This window comes from Anabas testudineus, chromosome 18 (genome assembly GCF_900324465.2).
Source record: "Anabas testudineus chromosome 18, fAnaTes1.2, whole genome shotgun sequence".
In the NCBI taxonomy this organism is placed as follows: Eukaryota; Metazoa; Chordata; class Actinopteri; order Anabantiformes; family Anabantidae; genus Anabas; species Anabas testudineus.
Window position 1 is genome coordinate 20,994,521 of NC_046627.1, and position 24,715 is coordinate 21,019,235.

At 36.3% G+C, this 24,715-nt stretch overlaps 1 protein-coding gene and 1 long non-coding RNA gene across 2 annotated transcripts in view; both read left to right on the forward strand.

Moving 5' to 3' along the window:
- LOC117153014 (basement membrane-specific heparan sulfate proteoglycan core protein-like) overlaps window positions 1–24,715 on the forward strand; it is a 328,715-nt gene that overhangs the window by 125,401 nt on the left and 178,599 nt on the right. Inside the window, exons 23-24 of the mRNA XM_033326552.1 lie at window positions 21,104–21,343; window positions 21,644–21,910. Coding sequence (XP_033182443.1) covers window positions 21,104–21,343; window positions 21,644–21,910 — 507 coding nt within the window. The remainder of the gene's footprint in view (window positions 1–21,103; window positions 21,344–21,643; window positions 21,911–24,715) is intronic.
- On the forward strand, window positions 11,610–13,538 carry LOC113157410. The gene is made up of 5 exons (XR_004463420.1): window positions 11,610–11,940; window positions 12,095–12,110; window positions 12,211–12,299; window positions 12,425–12,475; window positions 13,491–13,538. It is a non-coding gene; the product is annotated as an uncharacterized LOC113157410 (long non-coding RNA).

Here is a 24,715-nt window from a genome sequence, read left to right on the forward strand (position 1 = left end):
AGCCAGAGGTCAGGAAAAAGGTGAATGGAGGGATCAGGATACAAACAAGGACGACAGTTGACACCCTAGCAAATGACCGACGCACAGACACCAACTTAAATACAAGCACAGTAATGACAAACACAAGACACCTGGTGAAAAGCACACACCTGCTGCCACTCAGACATGTCCCCGGAAGTAAAGGAAAACACAAACAGGAAAAAACAAAAATACAGAGACCACCAGGGACACTGCCTCAGCTGGCCGGAGGAGGGAAATCATGTCTGTATGGGGCATTCCTCTGTCGATCCCTCCGTTGAAACATGGCTGGAGGAGGATGTGATGCTCCTTTCTGGAGGGGGCAGGTTGTTGCTCACCATGTGTTCCTCCTACAGAGAAAGGCAGAAGTTAGTATGGGTTTAACCCAAACAGGTGTGGTGCTCATCAGGAAGACGTTCCCTTAATGTGTCTTTGAGGGACAGAGACAGAGCAAGATTCAGAAAAGAAGAGTAATTTGCCCAAAGTCTGAAGGCTTAAAAAAACAAAAAACAAAACACATTTATATATTTATAAAAGTTGATTTTATGGGAAAACAATGACTTTACCCATGACTCTTCAGTGGACAAACGGTTAAGAAAATATATGGATAGACAATGACTTTACTTTTTATTCAGTGGAGCTCATGCTGTAAAGTAACTTGAACTTTATGAATCCTCAAAGAGAAATTCAGGTAGTCTTAAATAAAGATAGTAAAAGTAGTTAGTAGGTGGTTGTAGAGCCTGATGTCTGTGGGGATGAACGATCTTTCAGTCCTGCTCGCAGTGATGTGAGTCGTCCACTGCAGCTACTTCTCTAGTCCATCAGGACGTTGTGTAGAGGATGGTCGGTGTACTGTAGAATGGTCTGTGTCTGAGCCGCCTTAGGAGGAAAATACATCTCTTCCCTTTTTTATACTGCACATCTGTGTAAAGTGACCAGTGCAACTTATTGTGCAGGTGCCCACCTAGATATTTGTAGGCTGGCACCACTTCACTGTCCACACCACAAATGCTGACTGGATGAGGAAGGGGTTTAGACCTTTGGAAATCTGCTGACATCTCCTTGGTTGGTGTTCAGTAGGAGACATGCAACAACTGCAGTATTATCAGAGTACTCCTGAATGTGGCAACACTTGAATTGTACTTGATGTCTGCTGTGTACAGTGTGTGCAGGAATGGAGCCAAACAGTCCCCTGTGAAGCCCCAGTGTTGCTAAGGACTGTACCAGAGATGCAGGTCCCCAGCCTGACAAACTGTGTCTTTCTGTCAGGTGATCAGTGGTCCAGGAAACAAATGAGGGGTCAACTCCCAGCCTTTTCAGTTTTTCTCTAAGGTTGAATGGTTGGATGATATTGAAGGCACTTGAAAAATCCAAGAACGTAATCATCACATAACCTGCAGATTCTTCCAGATTTTTTTCTGTTGACTTTCTGTTGGGTTGATTAATTTTGAGACCACAGCAGTCATTAATAGGATTGAAACATTAGCTGTGTGCAACTGTTTAGATTGTTCTTGTTTAATTTGTTGACTGCAAAAGCTGAAGTGTTGTACTGTAAATACACCTAATTTTTAAAGAGTTTGCATCATGTTGAGTGTGACTGTGGGAAGCTTGTGTATTTGGATATGTGAGTGTGTGCTTACTTTCATAATTGTGCTCCAGTTATCACCAGAACAGACTTGATAGAGGGTTATCAGGGCCATCCCAAAGTTCCTGAAGCTGATGTACTCATTAAAGGCCTCGCATGGGTTCGAGGCAGTGCATTCTGATAAACACAGAGGCACACAAGACACAAGATATAGATTTATTGGAAGATAAGAGACATTTGTTTCAACCAATAAGTCCTTATGATGCATTTGAGTCAGGAACTAAGAATCAGGAAGGAGGAAACTAAACATTTAACATATTCATATAGTGTATCAACTTATTGATAAGAGTATGTGAGTAGTATATAGAAGAGTATTTAACACAGTTCAGCTAGCTAGGTGAAATGACACTGACAAAATGATTCTCTGGGTCAGCTGTAGTATTTAAACATTGCCTGCTTGGATAGACCACTTCTTGAGGTTCAGCTACTGAGTTTATAATTTCCTTGGAACCAATGCTGATACTGGACAATCATAAAGCCACCTCTGGGACCATGATCATTTGTGGTAAGCCCATTTTATATGTGTATTCTGCTTGTGTGTCACTGACCACGTTTACCAAATAGCTCCAGTCCTACGCACAGCATAGATGCAGAAGAATAATGTGAACAGCAGACATAGATTTATATACTGTATTGAGTCACAAAAACACTGTATTAGTTTTTAATTAATAGTTTGTGGAGAACTGTAAAAAAAAAGGGAGACAGAAAGAAAAGTGATCAGGAAGCAGCTTTTCTGTCTCCATATAGTTAAAATGAAACATGATTTCAAAATCAGCCCAGGGCAGAGGAGGAATCAGATTAATCTTTCACAGCATGTACAGAAACCTGTACAGTACACCACCTTTCATCCAGGGACAGCTGGGATCAGCTGCAGCTGTTTGTGGTATTCACTGTAGCTGCAGGTGATCTGCAGCTCTGTTTAACTCTACTGAGTGGTTCATATAGTTTTATTCACACTAAGCAAATACAGTAACAACAACTGGAGCAGAGATACGACTACAGTCACTACAGTCTTGGTAATAATGCAGTGATAACATGATGTTCATATTGGGATTTATCTGAAATGATTTCTTTTCAGATTCCTAAATAGTCTCAGTCACTTTGGTTTATTCCAGATCAATAAAAAGATCTCTGTCAACAAATCAATGGAAATGATGACAACATGAAAAACAACATCCTTGGTTTGATATTTGCAGCTTTTCCATTGTAATAAAGTCAACTGAATAGTTTGTGTGTGCTTTCTAGTCCAAATGTTGAATTCTGCTCTTTACTGGTTCACCTCTTCATTTACACAACAACAGTCAGACATGTTCATCAGAAAAGGCTCCATGTGAACAGAAGTATCTGACTCATGGACAAGATGGTGATACTTGCTACCAGCCTAACAAAAGCATGTGTGCTCAGTTTCCTGCTGATTATTTCTTCTGGTAAAGATGTAGATCAGTTGATGACAGATTGGACTGCAGGGGCAGCATACTGTACTGTATGTGGAGGTATTGAGTTGATGTCAATCTGAAACAACCTCAGTTGTTTCATGAGTCTTTCAGCTGCTCTCTAATTCTTCTGCTGTGTAAATCTGTCCCAGTTCATTTCTTAGTATTGGTTTTGTTTACTGTTGCTATGTTTTCTCTCTCATCCTGTTTACACCTGGTATTAAGATGTGTTTTGGGCGATTGGATCACAAGTTTTTTAGAATAAATGCTAATGTGTCCTCATGCTTCTCTGACAAAGACATTACAGCAAAATACGTCATCAATACAGGAAGTGGTGGTTGTTTCGTAGAGATGGTCAAAACAAAAAGATAAACACAGTTGTGGGTGGTTGTAGCACCAGTGTCCACTCTGACTTCACATTCACACATTTAACACACAGAGTGAAACAGGAAATGATCAAATTACTCATTTTGTTTGCAAAATGTTCAAACACCAACAAACTAATACGTCCATTCTTTGAATCAGTCATTACACAGTAGACAACACTGCTTCTATAGTCATCTGGGACATGCTCCTGATTCTTTACATAGTTATAGAACAACACAAAAACACACAGCACAGCATGAATTGTATTCTTTTCTACAAGGTGATTTTACTATAGATAACAAACCTACTGCACTCTGCACTTTTTATGCCAGTGACAGCCAGAGCTGGAGGTGTCATGTTTTCAGGTAGTCTGTCCATCTGTACATCCTCCTGATTCTTTGAACTCCATATCTAATGAACACGTGCAGGAAATTCTTTCAAATTAAACAAAAATGTCAACTTGGACTGATGAACTAAATATATTTTGGTGGCCCAAGGTTAAAGGTCAATGTCGTAGTGACCTCACCTTCATGCAGTCTTTGTGAACTCATATGTCAGAAATGCTTTGAGAATGTTTCTTCAAATTTGCCGCAACTGTCCACTTGGACTTTGTGATGAACTGTTTTGGTTTTGTTGGCTAAAGGTCAAAGGTCAAGGTCACTGTGACTATGTGTGTCCCATTCACATCAATTCTAAAACTCAGAAACACTTGAAGGAAATTCATTTAGATTAAAGTCTTTGTATATTTAGTTCTATTCTGATAAAGAGTCACAAAAGCAGAACTGACAGATTCATCTGCCCAAATAGAAATAAAGTATCTTCATCATTATCAGACAGGCATTAGCATTCACACAATAAAATAGATGTGGTCAAATAGGTCCAAGACATCCTTAGCAAATTGTTTCCATGGTAACAAAATGACAAAAAATATGGAAGAAAACAACAAACTGAAGCCCAGACATGAAACCGGGATCTGACAAACCTGGAGGTACATAGACTTAGACTTAGAAACCATGATACTGTGGTGTGTAAACACCTTATCCTGGCTTCTGAACCATGGTGAGAAACAGACAAACCTGCAGTCAGACGATCAGAAATCTAAATCCTGTTGATTTAAAGTGGGACATGAATAACCAGGTCTTTGGATCATTTTGATTTGTCTCTGATCATTAATGAAAGTGAGTCTGCTAGCAGACAGGGTGCACATGGAACGTCATAACCAAGTGACTGACATAGTGTACAGGAACATCTGCGCCGAGTATGATCTTGAAGTCCAAGGTCAAAATGGATCCAAAGGTGGTTGAGAATGACCAAGCTAAGATCCTGTGGGACTTTCAGATACAGACTGAGAAACTGGTAACGACTAACAAACTGGACATAGTAGTGGTGGTCAAACAGAGGAAGTAGGAAGTAGTCATATAGTGCAGTCTTAGGAACAGCTGAGATACTTTATGTTTTTTTTTACATTTGTATAAGGACAGTGGACACTACACAGTATAACATGACTTATTGTCTATAATACCACAGTTTTATCTGATTTCATGTTTGTTTTATCTAAGTCCCTTTTCCTTTGAAACACAGTTCATATTAATAGTAGCAGAGCAGAAAGTGTGAACATGTTTTCACACATTTTCTGTGGTCAAACTAAATACAGACATGCCAGTTTAATAAGTGACGTCTTTTTTTTAGATGCTTCAGTTTTCTCCTGATTCAAAGTGAACAGAGTTCTCAGAAACACAGAGACAGAGTCAGTACTAAATGTGACGATGTGATACTTGCTCTGGATGCTGAAGATATTCTGTGAGTACACGGCTTTCTCTGTTTGAATGATACAATTGAAGGAAAATATTAATAGTGAGAAGAGCAGAGAGTCAGGAGTTTGTCTAGTTTCTCAGTTTGGAGGACTGTGGTAACACTCTACTGGACTGCTTAGTTTTCTACATGTACATATATTCACAATCAGTGTATTCAGGCTGAGCTACCATCATGTACATATGTCAACTATCAGATTAGACACTTTACTGCTTAGATTTCAAATCTCTTATATTATGTCATTCCATTCATTTCAAAGTGTTTAAAGTGTTTTACCACCAGAGAAATGTGTCATGTTATTTATAAGACAAGAAATTGTAGCTGAAAATCCAGATGAACTTTCTCTAGAACAGTTTAGATTAGTTTTTCTTTTTTGTCAGTTTATTAACAATGCATCACCTGCTTTTTAAATTAACTAATTTGTTTTTGTTGGTAGCAGATAAATGAACTTGTGAATACAGGTGGAGGTGGAAGTTAAGTGAGTTTCTGAAATCAAACCTGTGAAATCTACAATTTCTAGAAATCTGGTTTAAAATGTTAAATGTTTTTATTGTAGAGCAAATCTTATAGTTAATATTCAGCTGTTTATTCACCATAAATCTAAAGTTTTAATCAGTCATAGAACATATGAGAAGTAAATATAGTCAAATATAGTGACATCATTGAAACAGTTATTGTTGTGTTTGAAATGTAGCTCAAGAAGTCATCTCTGTCTCTGCTGTTAAAATATATGGAAACTCCAGAAAACCAGTTCATCAGCATTTTCTGTATTTCTAGTACAAAGACTGTGCAACAGTTTTCTCCACTTTTCTTTGATATCTCCACTGACTCTAACAGGCAGCACACCAGATCAAATGTTGTTTTTACTTCAGACACTACAAATCTGAGAAGCTGGTTTAGACCAAAACTCATATCACCAGGTGTTGAACACATTACATACTTAATAATTAATACAGTGACTATGGATATAAGAACAGAGGGTATGAAGTATTACATCCACAAATAAACACAAAGATAAATGTTACAGGTACATACTGTTTGTTTATTCAGTGCTCTTATGTCTTCTCTACAGAACATATGTCCAATAACATTTGTCTCTTTAGTTTATTGTCTATTAGGAATCAAGTACAAACCTTTGAGTCAGATTAAACTATGACCATGTGTCTGTCTGCAGTGGAGCAGAGGAAGTGTCAGTATGTTAAAGTACACTGTGGTCAAACTCAGAAACACAGACAAGTTGAGAGAAGAATGAAATGTAACTTGTGTTTTCACAGAGTTTCTCTTCATTTGCTGCAGTTTGAAGAATTTCTCCCAGAGTCAGTGTTGGATGTGAGGATGGGACACACTTTTCTCTGTGTGCTGCAGTTTTTCTGTGAGTAAATCACTGATTGATGGAACAAATGAGAGAAAATGTTGTAGTGAGGAGAACAGAGGATCAGAGGTTTGTTCACTTTGAACAGAGCACACTTGTTATCAGCTTGGTTGTTTTGTAGGAAGGATCTTTAGAGGACGACTGTGTTAAATCATCAGATACAGTTTGATGTGATTTTTACCACTGATCATTTGTTACATTTAGTCATTAATGAAAGTCCAGTTGTTTGCTGTGTTTTCCTCTTGATGTGCTAAGTTTCAGTCTTTATTTCAGTGCTGAATACAATCTTCTCCTCTGGACATGCTCAAGGTAAATGTTCACTTCTCTTCCTCTTTTTTGAATGAATTACCATCAATCTCTCTGTGAGTAAAATATTTTGTACTGTAATACTTTATATTCATAACTTTGAAGAGTTATTTGTTTGTTTCTTTTGGTTTTAGATGCTGTTTTGACCCTTGAGCCCAACTGGTCCAGTTTTTTTACTGGAGAGTCTGTGACCTTTATATGTGACATGAGGGAAGGAAAATACACTGACTGGGAATACAGATGGATTAAAGATGATCGAGAGTTTGTTTGGTACAATTCATATAAACGCTTCACATTACAAGATCTACATACAGAAGACAATGGTCAATACCAGTGCTCTGGTTTCCACAGGAGCTCAAATCATATAAAAAACAGTAACATAATCTCTTTAACTGTATCAGGTGAATCATCAATGTTTTATCATCATGACCAGCAGCTTTTATTTTGAAGCTCTGTTCATATATTTGAACTAGGTGTGAATATGTACAAGTTAAATGTGAACCACTGTGTTTTGTTTTTTACTTTTCTCTCTGAATACACGTGTTAGCTGTTCCAAAACTCAGACACTGTAATCCAACATGACTGTACCATGATGTATGTGCTTTAGTGTACAGTGTCAGCTACTGAGGAGAATATTTGAAGAAATACTTTTTAAAAAGAGGAAAAAGAAAAATAACCAAACTCTAAATCAACAATTTTATATAATAATTTGTTGCCTTATATGAAATTAAGCCAAACTAAAAAAAAAAACTGTAGAAAGTGAAGAATTCAGAGTGATGTGGAAATGGTTTAAACACAGAGGGTGTTGTATGTTTTACAGATTATAAAACCCCTTAAAGAAAAATAGTAAACTGTGAGATTTAAAAAACAAAACTGACTGGTCGTGAAAGTTGTTTCCATATTTAGATTAAAACCTACACATTTCATGATTCATGTTTATTTATTTTAAATTGAAACAGATAAACCCAAAGTCAAACTGACAGCAGGTCCAACAATCATACCAGTAGGAGGCAGAGTGACACTGAGCTGCTCTGTGGACGACTCTGATGGTTGGAAATATGACTGGTTCAGACGAACCTCAAACTCTAATGAAGCTCAGGTTGTTGGTGAAGAAAACAGAGATATCAGAGTCTCACAAGGAGGAATCTACAGGTGCAGAGGAAGAAGAGGAAAACCAGTTTACTACACTGATTACAGTGATGAGGTCACTGTTGAGATGACTGGTGAGTTCAGTTCCTGTGTTTCTAATATTTCAACAAACATCTGTCAGGACATTTTACACCAATAAAGTTAATTGAGTTAATTCAATATTTCTATTTGTGTCTCTCAGTTTCCACTTCTGTCTCTGTGACTCTACAACCTGACTGGTCTCAGATCTTCAGTGGAGAGAAGATCACTGTCAGATGTGAGATCCAGGGAGGTGGAGACACTGAGTGGGATTATGAATGGAAAACACCTCAGTCAACTTCACATCAGACACATGTTAATTACTGGACTCTCAGTGTTTCTGAGTCCAGCAGTGGAAACTACATGTGTAGGGGCAGAAACAGAAGAGACTCCTATTCTTCAACACAGTGGAGTAAAACCATCACACTGACTGTATCAGGTCAGTTTGATATTTGTGATTTTTATATTGTCTCACAGGAAGATTTGCACATTTAATTAGTAATTGAGGTCAGAAGTACAGATTTATTTTTCAACTGATCAAACAAAATAACAAAGAATAAGAAATGAACAACAAACCCATTCTTGAGACCACAGTTCACTGACGTTAGAAAACACATGATGCTGGACAGTAGATTGATCTTTAAATTAACTTTAAAATAATTAAAATAATTATTTAATTTATTTATTTAAAAAACAAGCCTAACATCTAACTTCACTCATTTGGATCCCTATATTTCTATTTATTATTTTTTAATACTTTTAAATTGACCTGTGCTGTAGGTTACAGGTAAAGCAATGAACCATGGGAACTATTAGAATGTAAAGTTTCTTTAAAGGGTCATTCAGATTTGATAGTCAAATAAGAGGATGTACTGTATGGTATGTATGGTAGATGTCTTTTATAGAAATACTTAATCACAGGAACAGTAAGTAAATATTTTCTATATTTATTCAAACCTCCACAGGAGAGAAACCAAAGCCACAGCTCAGTGCTGATTACAGAGTCATTCCAGTAGGGGGCAGTGTGACTCTGAGCTGCTCTGTGAATCCATCATCTGGTTGGAAATATTACTGGTACAGAGGAGATCAATCCTCTGAACTCCTGATCAGACATGATGATGTTTTCAAGTCAAATGGACAAATCAGTGTCTCACAGGAAGGACAGTACTGGTGCAGAGGAGGAAGAGGAGAACCAGTTTACTACTCCCAGTACAGCCAGTCAGTTAGAATTAACACACTGGGTAAGTTGACAAGAAGATTTGAAACTCACAATGTAGAATAGAAATCTGTCTGAATACAATTTAACATCTTTGTTGTTCTTGTAAATTGTTGAACAGTAACAGTCTCAAACAGGGTGGTTGTGACTCTGCATCCCAACTGGTCTGAGATCTACCATGGAGAGATGATCACTGTCAGATGTGAGATTCAGGGAGGAGACACTGAGTGGGAATATGAATGGGAAACAACCAGCTCCATCAAACCTTCAAATCAAAATGAATTCAGGATTAGTTCTGCTTCTTCATCTCACAGTGGAAACTACAGGTGTAAAGGCAGAAAGAAAAATGCTCAATATAAAACAACAGGGTTGAGTGATGCTGTCACACTGAGAGTATCTGACAGTAAGTCAAATCAGATTTCATCTGTCAATTAAGGTCTTTTCAGAATTAGTGAAAACAAATATTGTCTGTGTGATAAATATATTTCAGATAGATCAGATCACATACTGTTTTTTAAATATACAGATACAAATAGACAAACAGACACTGAGAACATGTGCAAACCTGTTTCCAACAGATAAACCCCAGTCTGTCCTCACTGTGTCTCCATCCTGGCTGAGTCCTGGAGCCTCAGTAACTCTGAAGTGTGAGGTTGAACATCCATCTGCAGGATGGAGGTTCTACTGGTATAAGACTGTTCCCAAACTGTCAGACAGACTCTACAGATATGAGCTGCTACCTGGTAGTGACAGTGGCACTGAAGAGGATTCTTACATGGTTCATGGACAGACACACACAGCAGGATATGTGTGTAGAGCTGGAAGAGGAGAACCAGTGTTTTACACTGAACACAGCAAACCAACGTTTGTCTGGTCTGGAGGTCAGTTTGTTCCTTTGTTCCTTTCTTTTCATCTTTATCTTCCAGTTATTTGTCTGTGACCAACATGTAAAATCTATGTCAGCAAAGTAATGAACTTTGTAAAGCTGAAGAAATCTCCAGGTGTCCTGTTGACTTATGATATTAATAGAAATGAGAAATCTTTTGAAGTTCTTGTTTAGCTCTGTATAAGTCACAACATGTGTGTGTACAACATGTTTTGTGTTTCAGATTTTCCTCCATCAGCGTCTCTCACTGTGAGTCCTGACAGAGTTCAACACTTCACCTCTGACTCTGTGTCTCTGAGCTGTGAAGGAAACTCTACTGAGTGGAGAGTGAGGAGGTTTCCTGAGGACAGTTACCTGTCCCTCTGTTCTGACTGGGGGACGATGACTGGATCAACATGTAACATTAGTGGACTGAACAGTTCTGCAGTGTACTGGTGTGAGTCTGGATCAGGACAGTTCACTAATTCAGTCAACATCACTGGACACAGTGAGTTTTCAGCACTTTTTTCTTGTGTCTGAATTATTTGATATTTGTAATATGAGGTTTTGATATTTTTAGGAGACAAATAGTAAACAAACCATTTGATTCTTTATCCTTTAAACTCATTCTAGGAAGTTACAGTCTATGTTCTGGTTTCACACTGGCTGTCAGCAACATCCTTTTTTTCTGTGTAAACATATGGAACATTTAACAAAATTGTAATTTTAACCATCTGCATCATCACAGTTCTACATTTTATATGAATCATATAATATAAAATTAAAATGTGTCATTTATTGTGAACATTGAAAACAAAGTCAAATTTAACTCCTGCGTCTCCTGATCTTTGACTGAAACTTCCTGTTCTTTACTGATTTACAGATGATGACATTATCCTGGTGAGTCCTGTCCTTCCTGTGACTGAGGGAACATCTGTGACTCTTGGCTGCAAGTTGAGGAGAGAAAATGTTGTTTCTAATGTGTTTTTCTATCAAAATGACAAACTCATCCAAAATGACACCAGAGTGGAGCTGATTATCTCTGCAGTGTTAAAGTCAGACCAAGGTTTTTATAGATGTGAAGTTAAAACAGACTCGTGGATTAGAACATTAACATCACCACAGAGCTGGATGGCAGTAAAATGTGAGTATGATTGAAATAACTTCTGAACTGTTTTACAGTGTGAGGTAGAAAAGTCATCACTGAATCAGAAGTTGGATTAGTTTCAGTTGATTTAACATTATTAGTGTTTAAAATACAACAAGTCCTCCAGCTTTAACACCCATATGCCTCTTGTAGTAGAAATGGTTTTATACATTAAGGTGTTCATAATGAAACAGAAGAACAAAAATATTAAACAGAGTTACTTTGTAGAAATTCATATTGAAATAAGTTTAAAGTTGTATTTTATGGTGATTTACTCTGTTCTATGTCTAAATATTCATGTACATGTAGCAGTGAGTGAGTTGAAATACAGTGTAGGTTGTTGCTAAATGTCTTTTCATTTATCGTCTTTGTCCTGGATGAAAGTCTTGTATTTGATACTAAGACTTGATGTGACTTTGACTTTCTGTTGTTGTAAAACACTCTGATTATACAGAAATAATACTTGTTATTTATTACAGTGACGTCTACGACTGAAAACTCTTCATTTCCTGTGTCACTGGTCGTTGGGTTGGTTTGTGGCATTTTACTGATTTTTCTCCTGCTGCTGCTTTGTTGCTGCAGAAAGTCAAAAGGTGAAATGTTTGACTTCTTATATTTGATGACAGTTGAAATTGTTGATCAGAGAATTATATTCTGATATATTTACTGTAGCAACAATGGAATCATTTGACATTTTGCATAAAATGTAGTAGAATATACTAAATAATATCAAATGTGTTTTCACAGGTTCCTGCTTCATCAGGTTGGTACAACTCTCTCCTCTCTCATTGTGAACAGAACAACAGCACATTACATGTTCCTCATTCAGTCTAATCTATTTCTCATGTGTTGGGGTCCACCAGGTCTCAGAGAACCAATCAGAGCTCTGCTACAGGTCACATGACCAACCAGGATGAAACACAACACAACACATATGCTTCTCTTCTCCATGGTCAGTTTTAATCCTGATTTATTAGATTAATTGAATTTCAGGTATTCTGATGTAGAAAACTGCTAAATTTATATGATGGAATTAAAATGTTTTTCTTTTTTTTTTATATAATCACTTTTTTGTAGATGATACTTCTGTTTACGAATCAATCAAAGGCTCTGTAAGCACTGAAAATGGTACAGTATATACATTTTTATTTTAGTATTTATATTCATGGTTTTTAGGACCTGTTTAAAATGCCAGACACAATTTAAAATGGTTTCCCTTTTTTATTAAGGGAAAATTTGTAGGAAGATACATGAGCTAGTCAGGAAAAGAGGGTAAAAAAAGTGACTAAACATGTGTACACATGAACACAAAGTGACAACTAAACACGACAAGGCACAGAAACAAAGAATCAAAACATGTCAGGAATCATGGGTAATACAAAGATACAAGGTAACAACAGAACTAGAAAGTCAATGAGCAAAGATTAGGGAATAATAAACGACTCAGAGTAAACTGGAAAAGTAACAACTAAAAATCACTGCAGAATTTGCTGGAAAACACTCACTAGACAGAGGTACAAGGTCTGTAGTCAAGAAGCTGATCAGAGAGACATCAAAGAGCCAAAACACAGGGCAGACTGGATCCACTAAAGGCCAAGACAAAGACAAGATCCAAAGAGTAACAATGGACAACACAAGGCTGGAGACTTTTTCTCTAGAGACTGAAAGAGAAACTGATGAAGGTTGATTAAATCAAGAGGACAGACAGGAAGTAGCACAAAATAAAAGTTCAACACAGGAAGTGGGAACAAGGATCATGACGACAGAATTGTTTCTTTTTATTATTTTTGTTATCCATATATTTCTCTATGTTTTATGTAAAACTTTAAATGTGTGTTTTTTATAAATAATAATGTGATATATTTCACTCCACCATAAGTTAAAATGAAAGAAGAAAAAAAACAAAGGCCATAGTTTACCTCCACCTGCAGCTATTGTTGTTCAGCTGCTGCATGTGGTGACATCTTTGTGCAGGAAAAATTTGAGAAACAAATATTGTTGTTCAAACTACTATTGTAACAAGTTTCCTCTTCTGTCTCATGAATTTAGCATTTAAAACAGTAGAAATCAGTGTGTTACCACTGTAAACTGAACTTTGACTGTCAAACAATTTAAACACATTTATTTTGAACTTTATTTACAGGAAAATCAAGTCCTTCAGTAGAATATGAAAACGATTATTCTGAAGTCAAACCAGGATCATCTCTTGGTAATAATTTATATTGGAATTTATTTGTAATGATTTATGTGACAGATAATGAAATTGGTTGTAAGTGGATAGAAATCAGTTTTAATCTTGAATAACTCTACATTTCTTTAACTTCTGTTTTCCCTCCAGATGAATAAAGAGATCTGTGTCAGCAAACAACTGCAATAGATGACAACATCAAAATAAGAAATACATCTGTGTTTGATAAGATATGCAGGTTTTTTATTCAATAACTGTTACATTTGTACATTTGTGCTGTTTAAACATCGAGTAACCGCATTTTATACAATTGAACTGTTTATCTACTCTCTTTAACTTGTATTCATTTTTTTTTTCATTATAATGTGAACATGTTTGATAGAAACACAATCTCTTCACACAGATTTGTTTTATAGTCTTCTGTCTCACTTTGGTGATTCAGTATCTTTGTGTTTTATGAGGCAGAAGAAGTGTAGAGGAGCAGGAGCTGAGATGTGACCAAATACTCTTACTACAGAAAGTTTGGTCTTTGTTTTAGTTATTAAACAGTAGCATGTGTGGTTATGTTTCCTGGTGATTATTATTCTGATAAAGAAATATCTGAGAGATGGTGGTAGTGATTTTTAAGGCATCTATTAATCTGTGTTTGATGAAATCATGAGCTGTGGGTTATTGAGACACCAAATCCCTGAAACCACTTGTGTCTGTAGCCACACTTCATTGTCATTAGGTGCACATCATCAAACCAAAGCACACAAACTAAACCTGGAAAAGGGGAAAAACACTGATGGTGCAACAAACCACTTACGATCTAACATCGCTGTGTCTAATGACTACGCAAATACCCAAGATGAGATGTGAAATTAAAAACCATAAAAATGACACTACATCAAGTAAAACTGCTAGATTAAAGAATGTGGCATGACACCCCTGACTACAGTACACTACATCACTACAGAGGCCTCCTTACACACCTGCTTTCTCTGAGACTCTTTATAGATATATAAAAGACACTGCTGTCTCGTGGGCCCTAACGTCCTTCAACTGTGGGACCTGGATAAGCATTTCTAAAAAGCAGTATGAAAAAATGTACTGAGTAGGAAAGAACATTGTGAAGCTTCTGAGTTCTGTGTTCTGAGACAAGATGCAAAACAGAGACGTCTTAACAATGTATCACTATGTTTGTGCATATTGCAGGAAAGAGGACAAGAAATAAATCAGACTGAGTCATCATTCAAGTTTGCTACAAAAACATCAACCTGGTTCAGATTTTGAGGAGGTGGGGGTGAGGTAGGGAGGAGACAGCAGCTGACAGCAGTGCTCAGATGGAGATGCAGTGATCTAACTGATCTGCTGTCAGTAATGTGTCATTGATCAGGATCATCAGTGAGCTAATTATTGCACATATTGTCATAATGAGTTCACCTCCTCAGCTCAACAGAGTCTCTCACTTCATCTCTTGGACTCACTTTCATTTTGTGGTTTTCTGCACAATCACAAATGAATTGAAACAAATGAATGAAGAAACTAGAAACAGGTCTAAATGTCTTAGTAAGTACAAATGCACAAATGCCTCCATGTTGTATAAATGTCAGTTCAGTCATATCCTCTCTACCAGCAGATGTTACAAGATTCTTTCTTTCACCTCCCTCTCTCAGTCACACTCACCTCACCTCCCCCCTCTGCAAAGCTTTGCTCTGTTTTCCTGCCTTCACTACCGCATGACTTTGCTGCACAGATCACTAACACCTGGGAGTCATTTTAATCATTCAATCTTTTAGTTATATTTTTCTTAGCATTAGTTTTGTAATAAAGATTTTATATTTATTCTAAATCAAATATTTATTTTAGGACTAATGTCAACTAGTGAACCAAAGTATCTACTCATGTTTCAGATCATGATGTCTACTAATAACAGAACGTCTGCTTAGTTTCCAGATTGTTCTGAATCCTGATGAACCAGATTTTACTACAGGTGCAGCAAAGTGTAGGTCAGTGGTACTATGGTGATTGTTGTCTAACTTTCTTGTTTTTGTCCTTTCTTCTTCCACTATGTGCTTTTATTCCAGGCAGCACTACCAACATGTGTCACAATATCCAGTTTCCACACAATCAGCAGCAACAACCTCAGTTTTGAAATATGACAAAACAGCATCGTGCATAGCTGAATTATTCACATACTGAGGGAGGAACTGATGAAGTCAGCTTTTGATATTGAATAATGTACAACAGGTTTAAATATGTGTTTGTATATATATAATAGGGTTTTCACATAAAACAGAGACAATGCAACAACTGAATTAAATATTTTTAATATACTGGAGTATTATACATTCACACACAAGATCTATTTACAAACACGCTCTTCAAACATACACAGACATCACATTCACCACAATACAGGAAATATGAAGGGGGTGAGGGCAGTGAACACCACGCAGTATAACATGCACAAATAAACACACAATGTAAAATATATGTTACACTTTTTGAAAAGTGAAATATAATATATAATAATAATTAATTTAAATAATTAATATTAAAAGTTTTATGTGATTTTGTGTTTGTTTTATTTAATTCTTTAATATTCTCTCTGTCTCTTTTTTTCAAACACAGTTCATATTAACAGTAGCTGAGCAGGAAGTGAACATGTTTTCACACACGTTTTCTGTGGTCAGACTAAATACAGACATACAGTATGTAAGGTCTTTTTTACACAGTTGTCTCTTTTCAGATACAGTTTTCTCCTGATTGAAAAAGAACAGAGTTCTCAGAAACACAGAGACAGAGTCAGTACTAAATGTGACGATGTGATACTTGCTCTGGATGCTGAAGATATTCTGTGAGTACACGACTTTCTCTGTCTGAATGATACAATTGAAGGAAAATATTAATAATGAGAAGAGCAGAGAGTCAGGAGTTTGTCCAGTTTCTCAGTTTGGAGGACTGTGGTAACACTCTACTGGACTGCTTAGTTTTCTACATGTACATATATTCACAATCAGTGTATTCAGGCTGAGCTACCATCATGTAGATATGTCAACTATGACATTAGAAACTTGTGTATGTGTAAAGAGATTATGAGGAGATTTCAAATCTCTTATATTTCATCATTTCATTCATTTGAAAGTGTTTAAAGTGTTTTACCACCAGAAATGTGTCATGTTATTTATAAAGACGAGAAATTGTAGCTGAAAATCCAGATGAGCTTTCTCTAGAACATTTTACATTAGTTTTTCTTTTTGTCAATTTGTTTATTTTTGATGACTCAGCAGAGAACACCTGTGGTGGAAAGTACATAAAGTACAGTTACTCAAGTACTGGACACAGGTACAGTATTGGGATACTTGTACTTAAATATAATATTTCTATTTCATGTTACTCCTACATTGACGTGGTTAAAGTTGGTTAAAGTTAGCTCCATCTTTACCAGCTGCAACATTAGTGATGTTTCCAGATGAATGTATCAACATATAACATATAAATATCACATAATTCTGAATTACGACATTTTGCATAACAAGTACTAAAGATATTTTAGTTTTTTCAGTTTTTTTTTCATCAATCACTTTAAAAACTTTCTTCACCAATTTATTGCAGTTAATAATAAAAATGTAAAATATGTTTGCCTTTTAATTTAATTAATTTTCTTACTGAGGTGTGTCCAGTGAACACACCAGTTTAGCGGGTTTCTATTTTATTGCTAAAGGGTCAGTTTCTAGAAAATAAAAATTAAGGATGTTGATGATTTTTCAAATAAAATTCTCAGAAATAAGGTTTTTGAAATATTTCTCACCTCTATTCTTCTCAATAACTACATTTATAGTGTAATAGAAATATATTATAATGTAATTAGTGAAACATTCAATCCAATAAATGAATCAGTACAGCCTTCATCACCACTTTATTTAACAATTTATTTTTTTATTTTAACAATGCATCACCTGCTTTTAAAATTGACTAATTTGTTTTTGTTGGTAGCAGATAAATAAACATGTGAATAAAGAGCTGTAGGTGGAAGTTAGGAAGTTTCTGAGATCAAACCTGTAAAATCTGCTATTTTTATAAATATGGTATAAAAAGTTAAACGTTTTTATTGTAGAACAAATCATATAGTTAATATTTACCTGTTTTTTTTACTGTAAGTCTAAAGTTTTATTTAGTCATAGAACTTTGGAAGAGTAAAACATTAAACAGGAAATGTTTGCTCCTGTTAGTTTCTGACTTTTAACACAACAAAGTGAAAACTGTAGTTGATGTTTTAACCATAAAGATTTTAACCATGACGTCATTTAAACAGTTGTTGTTGTGTTTGAAATGTAGCTCAAGAAGTCATCTCTGTCTCTGTTGTTAAAATATATGTAAACTCCAGAAAACCAGTTCATCAGCATTTTTTGTATTTCTAGTACAAAAACTGTACAAGTCTCCTGTTTTCCATCCTGTCATCCAAACACTCTACTAATAATGTTCTTAACTTATGTTTCTCATATTTACTTCACATATAAACTGTTTTCATTTCCATTGTTGCTGTGCTGTGATTTCAGCCTCAATATCATTTTTATTGTTTATAAAAAAAACAGATATTCTCAATATTTGTTCAAACAATGAGCTCAACATAAAGGATTATATCACATATGACTAGTTACTGTCAATATAAGTCCTCAAATGTACCAGTAAATAAGCTAATAATACAGAACCAAAGTCCATGAGCACAGGAGGTACAGTAACTTGTGTTTTCACAGAGTTTCTCTTCATTTGCTGCAGTTTGAAGAATTTCTCCCAGAGTCAGTGTTGGATGTGAGGATGGGACACACTTTTCTCTGTGTGCTGCAGTTTTTCTGTGAGTAAATCACTGATTGATGGAACAAATGAGAGAAAATGTTGTAGTGAGGAGATCAGAGGATCAGAGATTTCTTCACTTTGAACAGAGCACACTTGTTATCAGCTTGGTTGTTTTGTAGGAAGGATCTTTAGAGGACGACTGTGTTAAATCATCAGATACAGTTTGATGTGATTTTTACCACTGATCATTTAGTCATTAATGAAAGTCCAGTTGTTTGCTGTGTTTTCCTCTTGATGTGCTAAGTTTCAATCTTTATTTCAGTGCTGAACACAATCTTCTCTTCTGGACATGCTCAAGGTAAATAATCAGTTCTCTTATTATTATTTATTTCATTATGATTAATCTCTCTCTGTGAGTAAAATAGTTTGTACTGTAATACTTTATATTCATAATTTTGTAGTTATTTTTTTGTTTCTATTGGTTTTAGATGCTGTTTTGACCCTTGAGCCCAACTGGTCCAGTTTTTTTGCTGGACAGTCTGTGACCTTCATATGTGACATGAAGGAAGGAAAAGACACTGACTGGAAATACAGATGGAATAAAGATGGTCGAGAGTTTGTTCAGTACAATTCACATAAACGCTTCACATTACAACCTCTATCTACAAGTCACAGTGGTCGATACCACTGTTTTGGTTTCCACAGGAGCTCAAATCAAATAAAAAAAAGTAATATTGTCTCTTTAACTGTATCAGGTGAGTCATCAATGTTTTACCAACAGAACTGATAGTATTTATGATCCTATTCTTTCAGTGTGTTTTGTCTAATTGTCTGATTATGAACTATTTAAATATATTTTGATTTTACTATGTAAAGATTTTTTTTTTTTTTGCTCAGAAACTTTGACCAGAATTACTTGATAGTTTCAACACATGGTGCATGTTGGTGCCCTGTAATCTAAAACTATCGTAGTATTGACTGTAGACTTGGAGAAATAAAAAAAAAAGTGAAACATGTGGAAGGATTTCAATAGTAGAGTCTGTCGCATGACTTGTATCTCACTTATAAGTCACTTTGGATAAAAGTGTCTGTCAAATGACAAAATGTAAAATTTAAATGACTTTAAAGTAATTTCCATTTGAAAATGTTTTTACATGTTTTGTCATGTTTTGTCAACAGATAAACCCAAAGCCAAACTTACAACAACAATCATACCAGTATGGGGCAGTGTGACTCTGAGCTGCTCTGTGAATCCATCATCTGGTTGGAAATATTACTGGTACAGAGGAGATCAATCCACTGAACTCCTGATGAGACATGATGATGTCTTCAAGTCAAATGGACAAATCAGTGTCTCACAGGAAGGGCAGTACTGGTGCAGAGGAGGAAGAGGAGAACCAGTTTACTACTCCCAGTACAGCCAGTCAGTAAGAATTAACACACTGGGTGAGTTTGACAAGAAGATTTGAAACTCACAATGTAGAATAGAAATCTGTCTGAATACAATTTAACATCTTTGTTGTTCTTGTAAATTGTTGAACATCAACAGTCTCAAACAGGGTGGTTGTGACTCTGAATCCCAAATGGTCTGAGATCTACCATGGAGAAATATTACTTTTTATTGTAATCTGATATTTGGGGAATATAAGTTAAACTGACTGAACCTGAAAGTTGTTTTCATAATTAGATTAAAACCTACACATTTCATGATTTAAGTTGTTTATTTCATTATTTTAAATCAATTCAGCTATACTCAAAGTCAAACTGACAGCAGGTCCAACAATCATACCAGTAGGAGGCAGAGTGACACTGAGCTGCTCTGTGGACGACTCTGATGGTTGGAAATATGACTGGTTCAGACGAACCTCAAACTCTAATGAAGCTCAGGTTGATGGTGAAGAAAACAGAAATATCAGAGTCTCACAAGGAGGAATCTACAGGTGCAGAGGAAGAAGAGGAAAACCAGTTTACTACACTGATTACAGTGATGAGGTCACTGTTGAGATAACTGGTGAGTTTAGTTCCTGTGTTTCTAATATTTAAACACATCTGTCAGGACATTTTACACCAATCAAGTTAATTGAGTTAATTCAATATTTTTATTTGTGTCTCTCAGTTTCCTCTTCTGTCTCTGTGACTCTAAAACCTGACTGGTCTCAGATCTTCAGTGGAGAGAAGATCACTGTCAGATGTGAGATCCAGGGAGGTGGAGACACTGAGTGGGATTATGAATGGAAAACACCTCAGTCAACTTCACATCAGACACATGTTAATTACTGGACTCTCAGTGTTTCTGAGTCCAGCAGTGGAAACTACATGTGTAGGGGCAGAAACAGAAGAGACTCCTATTCTTCAACACAGTGGAGTAAAACCATCACACTGACTGTATCAGGTCAGTTTGATATTTTTATATATTCTGAAATACAACACTTCACATTTACAATTAGAATTTGTAGTAGTTTTCTTTGTATTCATTGTATATAATATATAACACCACATTGAACTCTTACTTACTTACTTGTTGTGTTCCCTTATTCTAAAATGTGCTGTAAAGGCTACAGGTAAACCAGTGAATCATGGGACTAATAGAAATGTGTCAATCTGTCTTGGTTTAAATCTGAATTTATTTAGGAGCTGGAAGTGAAGTTTCCCTACGACAGTTTGAAAAAACAGTTTCATGTTTAATATCAGCAGCAAATGAATTAGTCAATATAGTGAAGTCAGTGAAATGTGGGGAAAGTCTTGTTCTAACATTTCTATGTTTGTTTTTACATTGAACTAAACAGCAAATAGACCCAGAGCCTCACTGAGAGCAGACAGTGAAGTCATACCAGCAGGAGGCAGAGTGACACTGAGCTGCTCTGGGGACGAGTCTGAGGGCTGGAAATACTGGTTCAGACGTAACTCAGGGTCTTGGTCATCAGAGAACAGAGTTTCAGAAGGAGGCGTCTATTACTGCAGAGGAGGAAGAGGAAACCCAGTTTACTACACAGAGAACAGTAATGAAGTTACTATTAATAAAACAGGTGATATTATTTTTCTATTACTGTATTAATTAGTGATTCTCATCAGAATAAGACCTGAAAATATATTTTTGTAGATTTTAGGTGGGATGGTCTTTGTGTTTTTAGTGGACAGATGTCAAAGAGTGAGAGTCAGAGTTATCAGATGATACTTTCTCCTCCACTTGTTCTCCACAAAACTTCATGATAAAAGTTCATAAATGAGTCAAACTCTCATTTGACGTTTTATAAATCTGTGAATTATTGTTTATTGATTTGCTGATACAGCAGATATTAGATAGAAAACTGTTTCCATGTCAACAGTTTCCATCAGGCCCACTGTGACTCTGGATCCCAACTGGTCTCTGATCTACACTGGTGAAACAATCACTGTCAGATGTTGGATCCAGAACCATGAACGTACTCAGTGGACGTATGAATGGAGACCAACAAACCTGAACACATATCCAACACAAAGTGAATACAGGATCGACAGAGCTGCTGAGTCCCACAGTGGAGACTACAGTTGTTGGGGCAGAGGAGACTATTTGTTAACAGAGTGGAGCAGAGTCATCAAACTGACTGTGTCACGTAAGTAGAACAATGAAGAAAATAATGAAAATTATCTATAATTTAATTTAAAACTTCTCTTCATGTTTACTACAAGAATAAAGATAAATTTAATGGGGTTTTTTTGTGTGGAAGGTTCTGACTCTCTGTCATTATGTGGTTTGGTTTTGGCTCATGAGGTAGATCAGATAGCTCTGATCATAGATCACTGTTAGACACTTTTTCTGGACTCAAGTCCAGGATCTCAGACAAGTCCAGTTACCACAGAACAGCAATTTTGAGAGAAAACTGGTCACTGAACTTCAAGAGTTTTTATTTATTGGACTCAGTAGAACCTGAAAAAATCTGATGAGTAATACATGAGGCATCTATAGTTAATCAAATCAAATCACAACAAATAAACAGGGAATATTGACATTTAGATTTTCCATAGTTAGACCATCTTAAATTTTCTAATACCTATTACAAGATTATTCAAGTTCAGATAAATTGAATTTAATGTTTCTCAGTAGACATAACATGTGGTGATACTGAGAAAACCTGTTCCCAACAGATAGACCCCAGTCTGTCCTCACTGTGTCTCCATCCTGGCTGAGTCCTGGAGCCTCAGTAACTCTGAAGTGTGAGGTTGAACATCCATCTGCAGGATGGAGGTTCTACTGGTATAAGACTGTTCCCAAACTGTCAGACAGACTCTACAGATATGAGCTGCTACCTGGTAGTGACAGTGGCACTGAAGAGGATTCTTACATGGTTCATGGACAGACACACACAGCAGGATATGTGTGTAGAGCTGGAAGAGGAGAACCAGTGTTTTACACTGAACACAGCAAACCAACGTTTGTCTGGTCTGGAGGTCAGTTTGTTCCTTTGTTCCTTTCTTTTCATCTTTATCTTCCAGTTATTAGTCTGTGACCAACATGTAAAATCTATGTCAGCAAAGTAATGAACTTTGTAAAGCTGAAGAAATCTCCAGGTGTCCTGTTGACTTATGATATTAATAAAAATGAGAAATCTTTTGAAGTTGTTGTTTAGCTCTGTATAAGTCACAACATGTCTGTGTACAACATGTTTTGTGTTTCAGATTTTCCTCCATCAGCGTCTCTCACTGTGAGTCCTGACAGAGTTCAACACTTCACCTCTGACTCTGTGTCTCTGAGCTGTGAAGGAAACTCTACTGAGTGGAGAGTGAGGAGGTTTCCTGAGGACAGTTACCTGTCCCTCTGTTCTGACTGGGGGACGATGACTGGATCAACATGTAACATTAGTGGACTGAACAGTTCTGCAGTGTACTGGTGTGAGTCTGGATCAGGACAGTTCACTAATTCAGTCAACATCACTGGACACAGTATGTTGGATTCTTTTCATTTCATTACTGTATTTACAGCATCTTCTAAATGCAGTTATATCATTTACTTCCTTAGAACTGAGTTGTACACAGTGAAGTTTTTCAGGGTTTAGTTTATAACTCTGCTACATGGTACAGTAGATTAAAAAACATGACATCAACAGACAAAAATATCACAACTAATAATCTTGGTAGTTTGTCTTTACAGTTGTCTTTGTTTTTGTTTCCTACTTTATAATGTAGTGGTCAAACAGCAGCTTCTCTGGTGACCACATTTGGTGACACATCTGATCAGGGCTCAAATGATAAATGACACAGTATATTGATGTGTCCATATGTCCTGTTCTCTCTAGAGCTGCTGTAACAAACTGTCGTTTGGCTTCATCCCAGTTGCAGCTTTACTCTTATTCTGTTTCCAAAGAGAGGACAGTTCCATACTGTCTCTTATCAATGGTGAAGATCAGGATTAGTCTGAAGATTTAGTGTCAATCATCACAATTCAAATCAAGTGTTGGATCATTTATTCCTAAAAATTGTAGAAAAGCTGTTTATGTGTCAAAAAGTAACTTATAGTTTGTAAGTATTAGATTAAATATCAGTAAATAAATGTAGCATCACTCTACGTCAGCTTCTTCTGCAGATGATCTCTGACTGAAACTTGTTACTGTTTGACTGTTTTCTAGATGCAGATATGATCCTGATGAGTCCTGTTCGTCCTGTGACTGAGGGACAGTCTGTTTCTCTTGGCTGCAGATTGAAGACAGGACAAAAACTTTCCAACAACGTGTTTTTCTATCAAAATGACAAACTTCTCCAAAATGATACCAGAGTGGAGCTGATTATCTCTGCAGTGTCAAAGTCACATGAAGGTTTCTACAAATGTCAACATTCAGGAAAAGAGTCACCACAGAGTTGGATGACAGTGAAGAGTGAGTAAGACAAAAAGTGTCTTAAATGACTTATTTAGTCGACTGTTGTATGAGAAAGAAACATGGTGGACATGTAGATGTAACAGTTGTGGAAATTCAACCCCTAAATCAACAGTTTCATATAATAGTTGTTGTCTTCTTTGAAATAAAGCAAAATTTAAAAAATAAATGCAAGACTATAAAAAAGTAAAGAATTCCGAGTGATGGGGAAATAGTTTAAAAAAAGTGTATGTTTTACAGATTGTTAAAACCACTTATAGAAAAATAGTAAACTGACTGGATCTGAAAGTAGTTCACATAGTTAGATTGCAACCTCCACATTTCATGATTTATTTATTTTAAATCAATTCAGCTATACTCAAAGTCAAACTGACAGCAGGTCCAACAATCATACCAGTAGGAGGCAGAGTGACACTGAGCTGCTCTGTGGACGACTCTGATGGTTGGAAATATGACTGGTTCAGACGAACCTCAAACTCTAATGAAGCTCAAGTTGTTGGAAGTGAAGTTTCCCTGTTGGGTTGTTGTTTATTTAGGTTTGGATCAGTT